The sequence below is a fragment of the Stigmatopora argus genome, chromosome 7, assembly GCF_051989625.1.
Source record: "Stigmatopora argus isolate UIUO_Sarg chromosome 7, RoL_Sarg_1.0, whole genome shotgun sequence".
NCBI lineage: Eukaryota > Metazoa > Chordata > Actinopteri > Syngnathiformes > Syngnathidae > Stigmatopora > Stigmatopora argus.
In genome coordinates, this window is record NC_135393.1 from 5,227,560 (window position 1) to 5,249,420 (window position 21,861).

The following is a 21,861-nucleotide window of genomic DNA, read 5'->3' on the forward strand; positions in this document are numbered from 1 at the left end:
ACCGCCACCAACTGTCAGGGAGTGCGAACTTCAATTCGTTTCTCTCTCCCGCTCTTAGCATTTTAAACGGTCACATGACTGCATTTTAAACGGTCACATGACTGCCCAGACACGCTGCCAATTGGTAGAATTATTTCCGTGTTTGAAGACGCTGGTTGCATAAACTCCAAAGGCGCGCTGGACTTACAATACAGCTACTAATCGTCAATTAATTTAGCTGATTTAGCTGACTTTGCATTTTTTTTCAAAGTTTTTTTCTTCAATTTGCTTCTTTGTTTTGGACTAGGAAGAAATGGATTGTATGGTTTTTCCAAAAGTTTATCCAAATTCCCCGCGAAAAGCTCAGGGGCAAATCCAGGTTTGTTTTGGCTGCAAATGTGCTTTTTTTTCATACTAGGCGAAATTTGTCATTTAAATCTTTTAACACATTTGCATCACTATTAACGTTCTACTATATTTGGGATCGATTCCACTCTCTAACGGTCTCCCCCAATTGATTTTTACAGGTTATATTTGGACCGATGTTTTCCGGCAAAAGGTAATACTATATATATTAAATGTATATATATGTATGTGTGTATGTATGTGTGTGCGCGCGTGTGTGTGCGCGCGTGTGTGTGTGCGCGTGTGTGCGTGCGCGTGTATATATCTCATGCATGTACGTAACGTGTATGTATTTCCAATTATTTGTGGCACGCAACTAAAACTACTATATATACTAACATATTCCGCCAATTCATGCATTGCTCATTTATGTCACACCTTTGTTTTGAAGTATTTTAATGGAGGATCAATTCAATAAATACGTTCTGCAAACACAATGGCCCAACATTTAAAGAGTGCATTTGCCTCCCAGAAGTTAATGTATGCATATCCCATATATTGGTTTGAAAATATTACTCAATGCTGTTGAGGATTTAATCAAAAAGTATATCACTCTAGTTGGATGACATTTTTTAAATCATTGTTTCTTTAAAATGGTATTTACTGGACTTGAATGTTAAGAAACAACAATGGATCACTGATCTGATTATTTCTCCGTGTTTTAAGGTATGCTGTTTGTTGTAGAGGCCGGTTGAGTTTGTGGTTTGCAATATACAGACGCTCCCCTACTTACGAACGAGTTAGGTTCCGAGCGATTGTTCATAAGTTGAATTTGTTTGTAAGTTGATTCAGTGCTATATTTTGTATTATAATTTATGTTTAAGGCCTATATAAGTATATTGAAGGTTTATATAAGTGCATTTGTATGTTTAAGGCTTGTATAAGTAACACACATTGGTTTGTACTGAAAAAAAACATTTAATAAAATGGAGAGAATATGTACAGTACTGTATAGAGAGAGAGAGATTTATGTATTAGAAACTGGCCGAAAGAAGCGATCGAACGACGATTCCACAGTTTTCTTCTTTTTTTCATCATAAATGATGCGGTAGCACTGTATGGCATCATTCAATTGATTTGCAAACTTTGTGCAACGTTCAATATTTGGGTCCTGCTGCTCGATCTTTCTGTTTATAAATGGTACTGACGGTCGAACGATTCAAGTTGTATGCCCGTGAAACGCTCACCATTCTCACGCGCATCAAGCTTCGTTATTATTGCCACTCGTTTCAAATGGAATGGCTTGCCTCTTCCTTGCAACTCCCTCAATAGAAGCCTTTCGCTTTTTACCAACCATATTCAATAATGGTTGCACGAGATATTTAATGATACAAATGAAAAAGGCTCTTTGCGCACTGGAGATATGTTCACGCACTTCCGCATTGCAACGAAGAAGGTAGATGCTGGGTGAGCTGAGCCCTCACAGCGCCAGGCGTATTAGCGGCGGAAAGAAGCACTACTCGGAAAAAAATACAAAATCGAATTTACGAACATTTTTCGACATAAACGCAATTTGCAGACATGTTCGTATGTACCGTTGTTCGTAAGACGTATGTCCGTAAGTAGGGGAGCGTCTGTATGGGTTTTTGTGTTGATAAGTTTACAGTAAAAAGTTGGATTGAAGAAACAACAATGGATCACTGTTCTGATTATTTCTCCCTGTGTTTTAAGATTAAATGCAGAGTGTAACATTTGACAATCAATATTAAGCGTGAAATAATTGAAAAATATGAGCGTGGAGTACGTGTCACAAAGCTTGCTCGTCGTCATGGATGATATCTTGTCACTCTGAAATTCCTTGGGGCTGGAGGTTAATGAGGCAGATGTGAATGACCCAATCGCCGAGCACCACGAAGAACTGATGACACAGGATTTAATCGAGCTCCAGGCGAGTGAACATTTGGAGGTGTTGCGGGAACTCGTAGCGAGGAGTAGGTGGAAGAGGGGGGCCGCCTGGCTACAAAGGATATCAAAGATATGCTAGCGAAGTGGCAAGAGTTTTCTGATTTTGTAGAAAAGAGGCACCATGACAAGCTGGCAAGTGGTTGCGCGTTATCGTATTGTGAGGACATTTGTGCACGCCATTTTCGAAATATTTTGAAGGGAAGGCAAAAACAAACTGATAGGTTTATTATTAATACACTTTAATCAAAACAGGGAGACATCATTAACATACTCTGGCTACAACTTGCAAGGGAAATCACTCCCGACTCGCCCTCGTCCAGGATGATTCTAAAGAAACGGCATCTTCCTCTGTCAATTTAGTCAGCGCATAATCAAAACATTTGAGGTAATCTGATTCAAACAATTGCATAAGCTAACCGAATAACACCATTAAGGTAAAAAAACAACTGACACATCAATCTCATTTTAGATCGGAACCAAAAACACCTGCGTAAGAATTTGCACAAGTAAGCATATAAAATGACCCGAGCGGATCGGAAAACAAAACAACTGCGTAAGAATTTGCACGAATAAGCATAATAATTTCTTTACAAGGTAAACAGAGCGACCGTATTTTTAAACAATAATGCGAGTATTTTCGGACGTTGATTCGATTATCGCCATCTGCCGGAATCCAAGTCAAAGCAATTTAAGAGTCCCTCGTAGATTTTCATTGCCAACTCAGATCAACAGTCTCGGCCTGGAACATGGTGTCCTGTTCGGTCAATAGTCCTGAAAACAATTAACTAGCCTCGAAAGCAGCTTACTCGGTCCCATCATAAAGTATAGCACAAATTAATTTATAGCTTCATTACCTATTAAATGCTTAATGAACATATAGTAACATCCAAGAATAAACCCAACACAAACAATCCTTGATGCGTTCCTTTTAAAAACTGCTGAAATCAGCTGAGTCAACCCGGAGAACAAAGGTAAAACTAAAATTCAGTTTTGTGTAAATTTACATTAAACATACGTTTGAGTGTCTGTATATATTAATCCAAGTTAATTTAAATGTGTTTGTTCTGTTACAAGTGCGTTGCCGTGGAATATTCCCCCCCCCCCCCCCCCCCCCGTCTCTGTCTCTCTACCCTCCGCGAAATCCGTCAAATTTTACTTCAATTAAACACATTTTAGTAATATTAAACCACTAGTTATGTGTTACTTTGTTAATAGATGGCAAATTAGAAGAAATAAAACTTTTTCCAATCCAATATCCTGTTTTTGGTGTATTTTAAGAGGGTTGGAACAAATTATTTTTAGTTCATTTCAATGGGAAACGTTTGTTTGAGTTACGAGAATATCGACATACGAGCTCAGTCCCGGAACGAATTAAGCTTGTATCTCGAGGTACCACTGTAATTGCATGTAGATGTTAAGTATGTTTTAGTGAGGTTTAGTTTGACCACTGTTGTACTCATACCCCATTTGGAGAGCCACAGCCCCATGTATGTGGGCGTACAATACAATATTCTTTTTGAGGAGCTTGTCTTACGATTTATTGTTTTCCCTACAGCACTGAATTGATTCGACGGGTGCGTCGTTTTCTGGCTGCCCAGTACACCTGTTTGGTTATCAAATATGCCAAGGATACACGCTACTCAGACTTGAAAATGGCTACACATGATAAGTAAGTAGCGTACTGTTGTTTTGTGTTGCAAAATCCTTACTTTGTGTAAGTCTAATTAAGGTTGTGGGTGTAGTATATACAACATTATGTTGTACTGTACTGCTATTTTATCGATGACTTCTGGACAGAGCTGACAACCTTGGCCTTTGTCTGTGGTGAGTCTATTGTATAAATCATGGGTTGCTCGCATTTTTTCCGCATGTGAGCTACTTAAGAAATGATCAAGTCAAAAACATCTAACCGTATATTTATGTAGTCTTACAACATGTCACCAGCAAAGGGCACCGAATTGAAGCATAAAGTTGAAACACGTTTGAAGTCTCCAAAATCAAAGTATCACTTAACAAGCAGCTGTCAGCTTGTTTATTTTGGGCTGTCGGCTCCCCACACAGATAGTTGTTGTCAGCAGAAACCGTGATGTGCTAATTTAAAGAGGCAGATATGCAGATTAAAAATAAAGGTATCACACGTACTACGATGTATTATGCTTGCGCACATTGCGATGTCGTGTACAAACGAGACATTGTTCAGGCCTAAAGGAAACCAACTGACTGCATCAAATTTTTACGTCATGCCATCTACCAATAGTACCCTGGTGATCAACTGGTACGTCATGATGAGCGTATTGAGAAACCATGGTGGTAATAGAGTGAACCTTTGTTTATTGTGGGAGAATGTTCAAGACCCACCCGCCATAGGTAGGAAATTACCTGATATTGGACAGCAGTTCATCTTCCTTCGCGACAGAAAGCCCACCTGAACAATTTTAATATGTAAACAATCTGTTATTAGGTGGTTAAACACCAGTGTTTGGCAAGCCGAAATAAAATGAAATGTTCAGGTTATTTTATTTTGAAATTGCCATGGTAGCGTTGTGTCCTGCCTGACAATCTCCATACACTAGCTTCCCATTGGCTCTTTGACAAAAACAACTCTTTTTTTTTTTCTTCAAGTGTGGTTAAAGAAACTGTTCTTTATTTAAAATTGGTGCGAATGCGGGTTCTGTTATCCACCATTACTGGTATTGCAAGGGAATATGCCAATAATACACATACCATCACTACGATATTGAAACAGAAGGAAGCATTAAAGCAGGGGTCAGGAACCTTTTTGCTTTTTGATAGAGCAAGCCATAAACCGTTCTTATTTTTAAATGTCATTCTGTGAGAGCCAGACTCAGAATTTAAAAGTAAAAATACATGATGGTGTGTATTTTTTTGTCATTTCACCACTTTTTTTATAGTACAAAATGTCTCTGAATTATTTTAACCACTTTATCATGCTGCTGGTAATCACTGCATATGTGCATATGCAGAAGAGTGTAATGGGAAAAAAAGATTTATGATTTAAGCAGCGCTAGAGGTAGTGTCGGCAACTCAGTGCTGATGTGACGCTCCTATTGGTGTGTTAGGGGTTCAGCGCTCTCACAAGCGGTTTCCATAATTTAGCTCACAGGTTAGCGGAGAGCCATACAACTTAATTCAGAATCATAATTATCAATTAAAATAAGCAAAATTAAATTCAATGCATTCACTCTAAATTAATTAGCTATGTTCTGATACTTTTTGGTACTGTGCAAATACACATTAGAAGAAATTTTAAAATTTCATAAGTTTGATTTGTTTAGATGTGTGTTTATGTGCATATGCTCGTGTGCTTTGTCAGTTTCCCAACGTTAGCTGCCTCCTTAGACTTATGCACAAAAAATGTTTTTGCATGCTTCATAATCATTTTAATACATTTAATGAATCATTTTATCTGATTTTTGTTTCTCATATTTCAAACAAAATTGGGGCATTTAGATCATTTTTAAAGGGTTTAGTAACTTTGTTTTTTTTTAGCACCATGGAACGATTTAGTGAACATTTAAAATACTGCTCTATTTAAAAAAAAAATCCAAGTTACGAAACCATTTCTACAACTAAATATTTTTTTAATTAGAGGTACCACTGTATATAAGTCGCACTTGAGTACAAGTTGCTGGCCCAGCCAAACTATGAAGAAAAAGTGCAACTTATAGTCCAGAAAATACGAAATTTTAAATTGAACTAAACAATTGCATAATGTTGGCATGCTTTTAGTTGTTTCATTGGTGCAAAAAATGAACTTATTTCCTTGTCCATCCCCTAGAAACACAATGGAAGCTGTATCTGCAAACTCGCTTAAAGATGTGCAGTTGTGGGCACTACAAGCTTCTGTCATTGGAATCGATGAAGGGCAATTTGTGAGTGGATTCTTTTTTTTTTTTACTACTACTTTCTTTCACGTGAACATTCAGCGAAGCCCACTCAAACTCTTGTGACTCTTTGTGTCACTGCAGTTCCCGGACACAGTGGAGTTCTGTGAGGAAATGGCCAATTTGGGAAAAACTGTTATTGTTGCGGCTTTGGATGCAACCTTCCAGAGAAGGGTGAATCTTTTCTTACCTGACAAATACACATTGTCTAGCGATGATGGTGCAGGAATGTGTTTTGACTGATAAAACTGTCAAAGTGGTTGAAAATAATTCAGAATGTGTCCAGTCAGAATAACTGAATTTATTCCATGTTTCTTTAGCCATTTGGAAACATTTTGAACCTTGTTCCTTTGGCGGAAAGCGTGGTAAAGCTTCACGCTGTATGCATGCAGTGTTATCAAGATGCAGCCTACACAAAGAGGATTGGAACGGAGAAGGAGGTGAGCATACGCAAATGAATATATAAGTTAGTGGGGTTTATCTTCTTTTAAGCATGGCTTTTTCTGTGGTCCATAGGTGGAAGTGATCGGCGGAGCTGACAAGTACCAAGCAGTCTGTCGAAATTGTTACGGACATCTGATGCAGGGCAAAGAAAATCGTTCTCCCCTCGGGGATGAAACTCTTCAACAATCACCTAATGGGAAAACCAATGGACTTTCTCTTCCATTCACATCTGAACATGTCAAAACAGTTGCTCATCGATGTTGATAAACACTAATTGGAGTACAATCAATTCCAATAAAGTGAATTGTATTTGACACTGCAAGATGGTTGGGAAACATTTATAGGTTCTGTTAATGGGTTGTAATGCAGCAATATTGTTTTTATGCTGCTGGGTATTTGTGCATTGATAGAAATGTAATCACTTAGGCTGGGAGTTGGCAACGTAAGGTTCTGGAGCTGCATGTGGCTCTTTAACACTGCTATAGTGCCTCCCTGCAACTTTTCAAAAATGTCTGAAAGTGGAGAGAAATATATTTTTGTTTTAGGTTTGTTTCTGTGGGAAGACTAAATGACACCAACATTTGAAGACTATGACATATTTTACTCATTTTATTACAGCTGCTTCATTTTTATATATTACTACTATATGATTAAACACTTTGTTTTTAGCTCGATGACCACACGAACGGAAGGTCCCCCTATAATAATGCTTGTACAATGAAGAAAGGCTCTCTGAGATTCTTTTGAGGTTGATTACAGACCGCTTTCATACAATGCCAAGGTGATAAGGATTGGAGCTCCAAGGCCAGCAGAGTTGCGGATTACAGACAGCTCCAAGGCCAGCAGAGTTACGGAGGCGAGTGGACGGACAGTGGAAAATCCCAAGAAGGATGGCACCTTTCAAGACAATCATGGCCCAGTCACCCTCTTATTGTTAATCAGCTAATGCAGCGGTCACCAAACTACGGCCCATCAGCACATTTGGCCCGGCCCTCTGAACAATACCAGAGATGCTATCAGATTTTTTTTCCTATTTGGCCTCCAGAAAAAAAATTCTAGGCCCGGCCCTGTCAAAGAGAGAACGGAATAATGGCGAAAAAGTTAGGTAAGAGAAAAATTGTTTCAGAATGCAGGGTATTTAACCTGCAGTGGACAAACGATTATTTTTTTGTTCAATGCAAAGAAAAGGCTGTTTGTCTCATCTGTCAAGAGACGGTGGCGGTATTCAAAGAATAGAATCTTCGCCGACTATGAATCCCATCACAAAGACAAGTACGATAGCTTGCAAGGCCAAATATGAGCAGACAAACTCTCAAACCTAAAAAGTAGACTACCATCTCAGCAGAATACATTTGTACGCCAAGCTCAGCTGAACCAGGCATCCGTTCGAGAGTTATTTAGGTATCATTTATTTCATAGTGTTATTTCCTGTTTTTTCTGTGAAGAACTCAGAGAGGGTTATTTAGTTATGCATTTCATTAATAGTGTTATTTGTTTCCTGACTTTTTTTCTGTAAAGAACCTGGAAAGGGTTATTTGGTTATGTGTGGCTTTCTGGAAAACAATAAATTGTTTAAGCTCCTCTACGATCGTCACACTTTTTCTGTTACAAACTGACACCGGCCCATCAGAGAAGGGAAAAGTTATGTGGCCATCACAGGAAAAAGTTTGGGGACCCCTGAGCTAATGAATATTCATATTTGTATTATTGTAACTGGGCAAACTTGGGCTTGGGCGTTGTCTTTTCTCATCCTCCACTGTGCACAGAGACGCTCAGCTGGTTTATATTTGGGAGGGGGGCCCGGAGCTCTGTATAGATCAATTTATTAGGAATAAATCATCTGTGGATTAACCCGCTCAACCCTGGTCTCTTTCCTCCGATGCTGAATACGCAAAAATTGTTAGACGGGATAAGACTGATTTAGGAATTGGAGTCAGAAGCTAAAACTTTACGTCTAACACATTCTTAATGTTTTCCAATATTGTAAAAATTTGGATAATAATAATTAAAGTTCAACATTTCTGTCAATGCTGATTTATGTCAGTGTGCGACACACGTCACGTTCCTATCAGCAGGGTGGGATGGCTATGCAGGTGCAGAGCTGCCAACTACTCTGGAATTTGAGGAGTTTACCCGGAAATGCAACGCAAACTCCGGGACTCCGGACAACCTCCCTAAACTCCAGAAATCCCCCAAAAATTGTCACCATTTTTTTAAGCAACCATTTCAGAAAAGCACCAAATTTCCAATTTAAATGCCTCAAAATTCACACCATTGTTACGGATTCTGCCATCTTGATTCAACTGCACTGTAAACCGGAAGAATTCGGCAACGAATGCATTGTGAATCATCTGAGTTACAAGTTCTGACGAATGATTTGTCTTGTGCGACTTCCGCGCATATCGATTTTGCGTGAATCGCATTCACTCCGGATAAACTCCTGAAATGAGGTCAACGGAGGTTAGCAGCTCTGCAGGTGCCTGTTGTAAACAAACCAGCAGACTGTGTGATGGGCCATAGAGCCCAAGGTGAAAAACGAAAAATAACTGAGGAAAACAAAGGATACAACATTTATTTATAATTTTTCTCATGAATGCATATCAGAAAGAATAAGTTTTTTTTTTCTTCAATTTATTAAATAGGATCCTTTCCACTGATATGTGCACAACAGAGGTGTTGTCCTTTCCTTTAAGTGGTAGTTATTTACAGGTAATGGTGACAAATTTATGATGAAAATTAGTTGTGGAATAGATCAAATAAAAAGGGAACGTCTACCAAAAAAATTAAAATGAAATTAATGGCGCCGATCTCATCAACTGTAATTGACAGTGTCACAATTATCCTAACGTTGCATTTGCCAAACAGCCTGCTTGAGGTAAATGTTGTGTCATACCATATAGGTCAGTGGATCCAAAGATCACTTACAATGTCAGCTCTCAGTCCGATGTCAAGATCTGATCACAGACCAGAGAGCCTCGACCCTTTGCGGAAATCCGCAGTGTCCCCCTTCTATTAACTTGCATGCAGTTCTTCCACTTCTCCAGTTGAACAATTAGAGAAGTGCGATAACCACGATAAGCCTCATCGCCAACGGAGACGCGGCGCTGACTTGCTGGATCCGCTGCTAGCAAAGAAGCAGCAGCCCTGCTGTGGCCATAACAGAGCTTTTCGTGTCAATAATTGGGTGGCTGATAGCCGGGTGTCGGCTGCAGGTTTGGGGTGAAAGCAGGTTGCTGGCTTAAGTCGGCTAGAGCGGGATAGGTGGTGGGGGTGTATGGCGTAGGTGTATAAGGGGCGGGGGCGTAGGTCGGCGGGTATGGCTCGTGTTGGTCTGCAGGCTGCTCGGTGTAGGTTGGGACTCCGACGTCATCAGTGCCGCTCCGAAAACGACTCCAGGCAAAGTAGGTTAGGATTGCCTGCATAATAACATACAACTAAGTACAGTAATACCTCGACATACGAGCAATTTGAGATGAGAGTAAAATTTTGGGCAAATATTTATCTTGAGATACGAGACAAATTCTGATATACGAGCATACAGTGGACGCGAGAGGCTGCTCATAAGAACATCACGGGCACGGTCGCAACTCCCTCGTGTAATGTCTCTACGAGCACTGGATGGAGCGTTGCATTTGTTTTAGTGTTTTTTTTCCCGTTAGTCAGTGCAAATGGCGGAGCAATCGCTAATACGAGAGGAGTATATATACTACTTCTCGTTGGCAATTGGTCGTGCGTTATCTTATTGTGAGGACATTTGTGTGCATCATTTTTGAAGGGAAGACAAATGCAAACGACCCTCGATCTGAAAGTCAGGCAGGGCAAATAGAGCAAACCCGGGAGAAGAAAGGTATACACATTTAAAACAAAATTAGAATTAAGTTTAGTGTAAAGTTAGATGAAATTTATTTTGGAGTGTGTCTGCATCGTAATCCAAATTCATTTACATTAGTTTGTCATGTTACGAGCGCATTGCCGTGCAAAAAGTCCCCTCCCCTCTCTCCCCGCCGCGAAATCTGTCTAATTATAATACTATTAAACACATTTTAGTACTATTAAACCGCTAGTTCTTTGTTACTTTGTTAATGGATGGTGAATTAGAACAAATTAAAATGATTTTCCAATCCGATATCCTGTTTTTGGTTGCATTCATTTTTTTTTCATTGTGTAGCATGAATGAGCTACAAAGTGCCCGTCAGGCAGAACAACCCCGTGGGCCGGATTGGACACATCAGGGGGTACTTCCAGCCCACCGGTCGCATGTTTGACACACCTGTGCTACAAGATTCATTGTTGAGTGCTTTGGCAGGCTAGCTCACCCAGGTAGCGATGGAGAAGAATGAAAAGGCCACTGTTGCACGTGCGGCGTCCTGAGGGATTGCACTGACATCATGAGTTCGGCTCCACTGACTGGCCAACAAGCAGAAGCACACAAACCACAGAAAGGTCCACGCTCCTAATAAAAATAAACATACACAGTCATGGTATGGAAAAAAAAAAGAATATTCCACAATGATATCACTGGTCTGTAAGGGCATCCAAAAAAGTAGAAATAAATATCCAAATGAACTAAGAGTGGAGTAACAGTGGAGGATGTGTTCCATAATGCAATTCTCCAATGATCACAATTTTTGCAGCATCAGTTCTTTGTTTCCATAAGGAATGTCTGACAAACAGCATCATGCCAATGAATTTCAAGAGAATCTGTGATGTCATCCTCGCCCTCACCAAGCTCACTCAGCATCATCTGCTACTGATTACAACAATAGGTTATGTGATGCAAGGATAACAGTAAGTGACTTGTCTCGCATTGTGCAACACTAAGGCGCTCTGTATGAGACAGGAGTTATTGGCACTAGGAAAATCAGCAGAAATACATGATATGTAGCACCTGGGATATCCCGATACTGTAATTTTAGGTCAGTCAAAATGTGACGGTTACAATTTAAGTCTGTACATTTGATAGAATTAAGCCTTTTTTGGGCAAGAGACTATTTTTGGTAAGATGAAAACAAATAACCCGTATAAAGATATGGCATCCACCAGATATATTTTTCATTAATATTAAATTTTCAAAATCGCTTATCCTACAAAGCGTTGTGTGGGGTGCTGGAGCCTATCCCTGCTAACTATTAGCACCCGGTGACGGACACCCTGAATCGGTGGCCAACCAATCGCAGGGCACACATTCAGGCTCACACTTCTACTATCTAGCTACCTCATACTACCAATTTAGTGTGCTCACCCATCCTTGGGATGTGGAAGGAAACCGGAGTACCCGGAGAAAAAACACACAAGCCCAGGGAGAACATGCAAACTCCAGACAATGAGGACCGACCTGGGATCGAACCGTCGATCCCAGAACTGTGAGACCGACGCTCTAACAGCTCGTTCACCGGGCTGCCCTTTCATTAATACATGAAACTTTAAATTAATCAAATGTTGATTAAAACAAGAAACACAGTAAGTAACACAATTTAAAAAAAATGCTAATCTTTCAGTGTCATTTATGGCATCCCATGGATTTTAACCGGGAGTGCTGACAGCGAATGGTAATCGCTGCCAACCCTCCCAGTCAATATGAATGTGAGGTCTAGCATCGTAAGTGGTGGCCAATGAATGAAATACTCTAAATGGTTTAATAAGGTGAACTACAGGCCAAACAGTGGCATATGAATAAAAGCCAGTATAAAAGTGGAATTCTCACCAGAGAATCCGAGGTCTGCCATCACAACATATTTCCTTTGCTGTGCATTGCCCATAAAAGGTATGTAAACATCTAAAAGTAAAAAGCCCAGACAGGCAAGGAAGGCAATCACGCCAATTCCAACAGCGTAATGACATGCCGAGTCATTTTGGTTGAAGATGCACTTTGGCTCAGCACTGAAGACGGAGTTGATATATCCTTCTGTGGTGATGCAGGCAAAAACCACGATGGAAAAAAGCTACAATGACAAAAAGAAACAAGGCAAATTAGCCAACACATACACACACACAGATGAAAAATAGTTTCGTTTTTTAACAACCAAATAAGACAAAACTGTATAATATATGTTAGGGTGCTTGTTTGTAATTCTTACCAAATTACTTTAAATTCTCATATTTTCCAACTAAATGCCTTGACATACGAGTGTCCCAACATACCAGAGATTTGAGATACGAGGAAAATTCGGAGGAAATTTTTGCCCTGAGATACGAGACAAATTTGAGATACGAGCATCCGAGACGGCTCCCGATGCAGTCAGCAGGTGGCCAAGTATGCGAGAGCCTGCTTACGAGAACACTATCGCTCTGTCTTACCCGACGCATCTCTATTGCGTAAAAGATATCTCCGAGAATCGGCCGTACAGTTTGCATTTTTTTACGTGTTTTTTTCGTTAATCTGTGCAGAATTAAGTGAAAAAACAATGTATCCAAAGCAAGCCTATGCAATGAAGGGTAGTGAGAAGAAAAAGCGTATGATGACAATCAATATTAAGCATGGAATAATAGAAAAACATGAGTGGTGTACTCGTGACTGAGCTGGCTCGCCAACGGAAGATTAAAACTGTTGGAAGTGTGTGTGTCTAGTAATCTAAATTCATTTAAGTTAAATTTAAAGTTTATGTTATGTTACGTAGTGTCACAAAAGTGAAGCGAACCGAGCGTGTTGCCGTCAAGTCTCACTCCTCCGCCGCCGCACACACCGCCGTTGGCCGCTACCATCTGTCTCAAATGTAAGAACAGTAATCCCTCGAATACCGCAGTTATTGTAGACCAAACATGGCCGCGATAATCGAAAAATCGCGAAGTAGGGTGAGCCCTATTATAACTACCGTATTTTCACGCCTATTTGGCGCATCGTTTTTTACGCCGCAGTGTCAGTAACGAGTGCCATTTCTGTATTTTAGACACACAAAGCACGCACCATTTCATTAGATGCATATATATTATATATTATATATGGATTAACATCGAAACGCAATAGCGCTGGCTACCGGAAGCAACTTATTTCCGGGTTCCGGTGCGCAGTGACTGCTGGGAAATATAGTTCTTGGGCGCTACACCCACACGCTAAAAACACGCTTTAAAAAGGCAACGGAAGCAAAACTGAGTTCGGTAGTGCTTTATTTGGACATTTTACAATTTACTCAAGTCATCATCACCTTCAAATCCCTCAAACTCCTCATCTTCTGTGTCAGAATTAAACAATTGCCCGAACGAGCCTTCCAAATAGCCGGGTCACCCCTCTCTTCGTTCTCAGTCACCGTAATTTCCATGTGGCTCCTTTGAAATTATGCCGTCTTTGGCAAAAGCTCGAACAACCGTGCAAGCAGACACGTTCGCCCAGGCGGCAACGATCCATTGACAAATCGTAGCGTAAGAAGCCCGGCGCTGCCTGCCACTTTTCGTGAAGCTGTGTTCGCCAGCGATCATCCACTGCTCCCACGCCGCTCGTAACTTTGATTTGAAAGCCCGGTTGATGCCGATGTCCAGCGGCTGTAATTCTTTGGTCAAGCCTCCGGGAATGACGGCAAGCTCTGAGTATACGTCACGTAACCAGCCTCGGCGGCGCTCGTGACGTATATGTCAAGCGACCAGATGGATTTTTTCACGGCTCGCCGTCTGTTTTGATTTGCGACTCCATGCGTGCTCATCTCACAGCAACGGTTAAAAACCAGATCATGAAAATGAACTCAGAGCTTGCTTTTTTCCAGTGCTGAGTCCTAGTGCCAGGAAGACAGGGGAGTGGCTTCCGCTTAGGAGTTTCAGTGTGGATTTTCACATTTTTATGAACTTCAAAAAAAAATTAATAATAGCAGAAAAAAATCGTGAAGAAATGAATTCGCGGAAATAGAGGGAAGACTGTACAATACTGTACATAATAATGTCACATTTTATTGCAGATTATAACCACTATTGGTTACTGTGAGCGTAGATGGTGAATTAGAACAATTAAAAACATGTTTTTCCATTGTATTGTCCCATTTTTAGGTGTTTTTCTCAGAGGGTGGGAACGGATTCATTTGAATTGAGTTATTTTATAATGGAAAAATTGATTTGACATACGAGTGAATTGACATACGAGCTCGGTCCCGCAACACATTAACCTTGTATCTCAAGGCATTACTGTAGTTTAAAATTTTAAATGACATTCAAGGCTCTAGTATTGTGTTTACATTATTAGAGAATATTTTCATTCTACAGTCTCGTAATGTACAGGGATAGGGTTAAGAAGAACAGCTAAACAAAATAGCGATTAACTCCAGTATAGTTCCTGCAGCCATCCACACTCGCCAACAATCAAATCATGTGACCTAGCTCTGTGTTGCTGCAAACCTTGTGACTACAGAGAAACCAGCAGTTCCCTAATAACACTCATAATGAGGTCCGTGAAGAGGAAATAGAGGGGCTTTTGGACTCAGGGGGGAGAAAGAGACAAAAGATACAGACAAAAAAATGCTGCTGGCTGGGATTATGTTAAAACAGGCAGGTCTCAAATGATGACTATTCCATAATATTGAGCGAAACTGAGACTTATTAAAGGAAGAACGACAGGTTTTTACAGAAACAAGTCCGCTAATAGCATGGCTCACAGACTCCTAGTTGCAGTTTTTGTAGTTAACTGGAATGCTTTTTGGATTTGGAAGGCAGAAGTATCACCTTACCTGAAATAAAGCTTCTGTTTACAAGGAGCACACAATCGCCTGGATTGTATGCCCATGCACACAAATAGACACACAAGTTCAAGCACATTCTGTCCTCACTCATCAGAGAGCAGTTTTTAACTTTGTCACACGAGTCTGAGAAATTCACTACAGAGATCCAGCTGAGGATAGTTGGCGTGGAAATGAAAGCGCTCTGAATAGTTTCAACATGAATCGTACAAGGTGCTTCCTCACATCCGTCAGACAGCGTGAATTATTTACTTTTCAATGCTGTGGTTCTTTGGGAAGTTCTATAATAAGTCCCAAAACTACAGGCAAAAAAAGAAAGAAATGTGCAACAGGTGACACTTCCCAGCACTACCCCAGGTGCATGATGTAACCATTTATATTTTTCCCAGTTCTAAATAATTGGACTGCTATGGCCGTCAACAGCACTATTACATAAACATTCACTGTTAGCCTTTACAGTCAGGGTGGACATGTTTCCTCTACCACACCTGAATCAAATGATCAACTCATCAGCAAGCTGTCCAGAAGCTTGATACTGATCCAGATTATTTGATTCAGGTGTGTTGGTGGAGGGAGACATGGAAAACAGGGTACACGGTCAATTGGTCGCCGGTCTTTTGGTCGCAATCAGTGGATTGCATTCAGGTGCTTCTTGTTTTCTGCAGAAATCCCATTGGTCAAAGTGTCTGTGCTGGATCGGTTGGAACAAAAACTCTCGGCCCTCGAGAACCAGTTTGCCCACCCCTGACCTAGAGAAATGATTAGCACACCCGAAGAGCTGACTAACTCAGCACCTGCATGTAACAATATGTCCGCATTTAATTAATGAGCAATGAGACAAAAATAAATAAATGAATCACAATCAATGAATGCACATCAATACCTATATATTTATTCATTCATTAATTTTCTGAACCGCTTTATCTTCATTAGGGTCGCAGGGGGTGCTGGAGCCTATCCCAGCTGAACAAGGAGACGGACAACCATGCACACAAACAGTCATACCTAGGGGCAATTTAGACTGTCCAATCAGCCTACTATGAAAGTATCTGGAGGAAACACACGCAGACCCAGGGAGAACATGCAAACTCCACACAGGGGTACCAACATGGATTTGGACCCAGGAACCCGATGTGCTAACCACTCATCCACTGGGCCGGTCCTAGAAAATACAGTACCGTATTTTCACGACTATAAGGCGCACTTAAAAGTCTTAAATTTCCTCCAAAATAGACAGGGGACCTCATAATCCAGTGCGCTTTATATATGGACCAATACTAAAATTGTTATCACGATAAAATAAAATAAATCAGTCGATAGGGTACACCATCCTCTACAGCTCTCACAACTACGGCAAGCAGTCCCCGACTCAACTATTTTACCCGTTGAAAAAGTTACTGCTGGGATATATAGTTCTTTTGTCAATACACCCAGTATGACGGAGAGCACACTAATTTGATGCTCGCCGTCATTCCGGCTAGATTTACAAAAGAACTCTTGCCGCTAGCTACTAGCTAGCTACTATTTGCGAATGGATTGTGGCCTGGACATCGACATCAACACAGCTTTACGAACGGTGGCAGGCAGCGCCGGGCTAGTTACGCTAGCTACTAGCTAGCTACTATTTGCGAATGGATTGTGGCCTGGACATCGACATCAAGACAGCTTTACGAACGGTGGCAGGCAGCGCCGGGCTAGTTACGCTAGCTACTATTTGCGAATGGATTGTGGCCGCCTGGACGAACGTATAAAACTCAGCGTTTTCGATGACTCATTTGGACAATTGTTCAATTCAGACACAGAAAATGAGGACTTTGATGGATTTGTGGGTGATGATGACGCGAGTACATTGTAAAATGGCTAAATAAAGTACAACCGAACTCAGTTTTGCGTCTGTTGCCTTTTTAAAAACGTGTTTTTAGACTGTCCATATGTTTAAGATGGTGTATGTTTTGCCCTGCCTGGCTGCGTCTTTAAAAACGGTGCGTCCTTTGTGTGTGTCAAATACAGAAATAGCACTCGTTACTGACACTGCGGCTTAAAATGTGATGTGCCATATAGTCGTGATAATACGGTACCTACCAAATTTCATTCAGATATATGCACGAATAACATAGTGGAAGCCATTTTATTTAGCGTCTCTACCTAGAAGATAAATAACAAGCAAGCAAAATCTGGAGCTCTCCATCCAGGCGGTCTAAAACTCTTTATTTGCCATTGTGATTTGTGCCTTGTATGCCATCCAGAATTAATCATTTGTGGACAGTCCCGAACAGGGACAGAATGGGTTACAGGGTTGAAAGTGTTTATATAGTAATCATCTACATAGTACACTATTCTCTGTTGTATTTATGAAGTGTTGTGACTACAAACAAAACACCACGATGAATTCTGTACTGTTTATGGCAAAATTACCTGCTCCTATCAGCTAAAAGATCAGCAATTATCTTGGTGCAATCCTAAACATTTCAATCCAGTGACCAACTGAAAAGACAAAATTTTGTAGGCTTTCAATAAAAAAACTGGAAAAATGTATCATGTTAGTGTACATAGTTTTGTTTATTGTGACTTATTTAATAATTTTTACTGTGAAAACTAACTTTGTGGAGTAGCACCACCAATTTCGTTATACGCAGCTGTGTATAAGGACAATAAAGGCTTTTGATTTGATAATTCTTTATAGTGAGATTTTTTTTAATACAAAATATGCTCTCTTACTCGATAGTTGTTGAACAGTTCTAGTCATTTACAATTAACTGGGAAGCAATAAAGAAGGTATACATATTCTATACTATATATCTTTGTAATGTACTTAAAGTTACTTAGTTTGAGTATTTTTCTGCCAACCTTTATACTTTAAACCTCACTCGACAACAGATATTCATACTTTTTACTCAGTACTCAGCCTACAAATGACAGAGTTTGAGAGAAGTGAATTGAATTGCAGTCAACAGAAGATTGGCCATGAGTCATGTGACTTGGACTCCAATCGGACTTGAGATATGAATTGGAGGACTTTAGACTCAACTTGACAAGATGTTTAAAGACTCAACTTAGACTTGGAGAAAAATGACTCATGTTGTCATTTGGGCCTGAGCTTACGGACCTATAGACTTTGTAGTCTTTGTTTTATTTAGAAAAAGTGAAATCTGCCATGGAAATTTTCTAGCACTTTCTGTACATTGTTTACTACTTTCAGTTGTACTTTATCAAATTTGTTGATTCTGGGAAGAAATAGTTAAACAGAATAGTATTCTTCCAGAATGTGTTCATTGGTATGGATCGATGTATGAATGCAATTTTGACACTAGATTTCTTATGAAGATCAATTGTACTTGTTTTTATCCATTGATAAATAAACGCAGATTTAAAAAAATCATTTATGGCCTGTTTAAATTCAATGATTTTTTTTATTTTTAATTAGTTTTTAAAATTTCTCAAAAGGACTTGAAACCTGAAGTGTAGTATGCGAATTGACTAGGAACCTGTCAGTCTTGACTTAAAACTTGGCTTGGGATTTGTTTGAGTTTGGAGTTTAGGGTAAAGATTTCAGACTTGGGACTTGTAAAACAATGACACCAACATGCAAAAAACAGGGATATCATGGAAATTTATTATGACTGAAGAATGATCAATAACGGGAGTAACATTCAGAGAGTTAAGATATTACCACTTCCCAATTCGGGGAGAATTATATGATATTTTCTTGTTGAAGTATACATCTGATTTTTTTTGTTTTGTTTTCATCTCTCTTTGGTTAATGATGCATTTGGGTTATGGGAATGTTTCCTATTAAGAAATCCATCAATGTTGGTTTGTAAAATAGCAAGACCAATACCAAAAAACAACAAATCCACCAGAACCCTCATAGATTTAGTGTTCAAAAACATAACAAATACAGCAGAACCTCACTGGTTTTGCTGATACAAAAACCAGCATATGCTGGATTTCTTACCAGGGTTGCATCAAAGTCGACCCAATGCTGAGTTGGCTTTCTTTTTTTGGCACCTTTCGATGGTTTTACTTTTACTTTTAGTAGTTCTACTTTAACCAGTCTTGTATCTGTACATATACTGAGTGATGGTACTTTTACAACCTTAGGCAAATGACCAAGCACTAAAATTAAACAAGGTTAATTGTATTTAATTTATTTTTTTATTTTTTTAGCAAAAGTGAAATTTACCATGGAAATATGCTAGCACCTCAATAGGTTTGCGGGGGTGCTGGAGCCTATCCCAGCTGACTCCGGTTCAGAGGCAGGAGACACCCTGAATCGATGGCCAGCCGATCGCAGGGCACAAGGTGACAGACAATCCTTCATGCTCACACTCATACCTAAGGGCAATGTAGAGTGTGCAATCAGCCTACCATCCATGTTTTTGGAATGTGGGAGGAACCCGGAGTACCCGGAAGAAACCCACGCAGGCCCAGGGACATGCAAACTCCACACAGGTGGACTGACCTGCATTTGAACCCAGGGTCCCAAAGCTGTGAGGCCGACGCGCTAACCACTGGCACCACCGGTGCCGCCTTGCCTTGAGATACGAGTTAAATTTTGAGATACGAGCATACGAGACAGCCAGGTGGCCGAGACGCGAGAGGCTGCTTATGATTTCAGCGCACTGTCTTTCTCGCCGCATCGCCCTCATGCAAAGATCTCTATGAACACTGGGCACAGCGGGTTTTTTGCGTTAGACGGTGCAGAATTAAGGGAAAAACAATGAGTCCAAAGCAAGCCGGTGCAATGAAGGGAAGTGCGAAGAAAAGGCGTATAATGACAATCGATATTAAGCACGAAATAATCGAAAAACATGAGTAGTGTATGCGTGACTGGCCAATACGCATGGGGGAGCAGGAAGTTCGCCTTGAAAGCCACGGTGTAATACATTAACCTCTTTGCCTTCGTTATTGCACAAGAAGGTTTAACTTTTGTGTAACGTAAGATCAAAACTTTGTGTGTAGGAATCTAAGTTCATTTAAGTTAAATTAAAAGTTTGTTATGTTACGAGCGCATCCGGCAAATTTCTCCCTCTCTCCCTAGTATTAACATCATAACCACTAGTTATTTGTTACTCTGTTAGTAGATGGTGAATTACAACCGATAAAAATGTTTTTTCCATTGTAACATCCTGTTTTTGGTGGGGGGTTTTCAGAGGGCGGGAACAAATTAATTTGTATTAAGTTAATTTCTATGGGAAACGTTAGTTTGAGATACGAGTAAATCGACATACGAGCTCAGTCCCGGAACGCATTAAGGTCGTAACTCAAGGCATTACTGTACAAAGTACACCTCTACTTACGAAATTTTCAATTTACGAAAAAGGTTCTGGAGCCAATTATTTTCGTGAGTAGAGGCATAAGTGTACTTTCAGTTGTACTCAATTTCTTTTATTCTGGGAAGAAATAGTTAAATAGAAGAATATCTTCCAGAATAGGAGTTCATTTGAATTGATTGCGGTATAAATGCAATTTCGATAGTTTTACTTTTAGTAGTTCTACTTCAACCAGTCTTGTATTTGTACCTCAATAGATTGACAGTATATTGTGGTAAACGACCAAGCATTGAAATTAAGCAAGGTTTTGTCTGTTTATAATGATTTGTTGCTCTTTAAAGTTGGATTTAAAAGCAGGCGACTTTGAAGGTGTTGTCAGCCGACAGCTGCATGTAACACGACTCCTGCAAAAACACCGTTTTGCGTTTGTGTCCACGCTAAAGTGAGTTAGTAACAAGGAGAGAGTTGCAGCTCAACACCTGTTTCAAAAGCACGCCGTCTGCTTCTGTTCGTCAATCTCCAAAGTTTACATACAGTCTTCCACATCCAAGCGGCACTTACCCAGCTCAGTAGCCGCACAATGGTTTGCGGTTTTCGGACAAACTTCCTAAAGTCAAAGCCTCCCCCTACGAGCGCAATCCCGTACGCGATCGAAGTACCAGTTGCCTCCATGTGTTTCTCCTTTGACCTTCCAACTACTAACTCGCTCTGCTCAGTCTTGTGGAGACTCGCGAGTCTTTCGGTGTGACATGCAAATACCGCCTCCTGATTTGACACGGCGGAGAGGGGAGTCCAAGGGGGCGGGGAGTGGTCGCACGCGGATAAATCCCTAAATCAAGCGCAGCCGTCATAGCAATCCTTCGAATATCGCGGCTTCAACTTTCGCGGCTTCACTACATCAGTGATTTTTTTCTGGGGATTTTTTTAAATAAATAAAAAAGAATATATATATAGAGATATATAGAGAGATATATAGAGAGATATATAGAGATATATAGAGACATATAGAGACATATAGAGACATATAGAGACATATAGAGACATATAGAGATATATAGAGATATATAGAGATATATAGAGATATATAGAGATATACCTATGGGTAATTTAGATTGTCCAAACAGCCTACCTTGCATGTTTTCAGAATGTGGGAGGAAACCGGAGTACCCAGAGGAAACCCATGCAGGCCCAGGGAGAACATGCTAACTCCACACAGGTGGACCGACCTGGATTTGAACCCAGGACTCCAGAAATGTGAGGCCGACACACTAAACACTCATCCACTGGGCCGCCCAA

The 21,861-nt window shown here is 40.3% G+C and overlaps 2 protein-coding genes across 2 annotated transcripts; one reads left to right on the forward strand and one right to left on the reverse strand.

Annotated features, from left to right (window-relative positions):
- Nucleotides 1–142: 142 nt before the first annotated feature.
- On the forward strand, nucleotides 143–7,224 carry tk1 (thymidine kinase 1, soluble). The gene is made up of 7 exons (XM_077605262.1): nucleotides 143–358; nucleotides 507–538; nucleotides 3,845–3,958; nucleotides 6,089–6,182; nucleotides 6,279–6,368; nucleotides 6,515–6,634; nucleotides 6,711–7,224. Exons 1-7 carry the CDS (start codon nucleotides 293–295, stop codon nucleotides 6,900–6,902), a joined length of 708 nt encoding a protein of 235 aa, XP_077461388.1. The 5' UTR covers nucleotides 143–292; the 3' UTR covers nucleotides 6,903–7,224.
- A 1,970-nt stretch (nucleotides 7,225–9,194) lies between these two features.
- Nucleotides 9,195–21,348, reverse strand: syngr2b (synaptogyrin 2b). Its single transcript, XM_077606256.1, has 4 exons — nucleotides 21,127–21,348; nucleotides 12,343–12,580; nucleotides 10,955–11,091; nucleotides 9,195–10,054 (listed from the first exon to the last, which is right to left on the reverse strand). The coding sequence occupies exons 1-4, from the start codon at nucleotides 21,235–21,237 to the stop codon at nucleotides 9,812–9,814; spliced, it is 729 nt and encodes a 242-aa protein (XP_077462382.1). The 5' UTR covers nucleotides 21,238–21,348; the 3' UTR covers nucleotides 9,195–9,811.
- Between the last annotated feature and the right edge of the window lie 513 nt (nucleotides 21,349–21,861).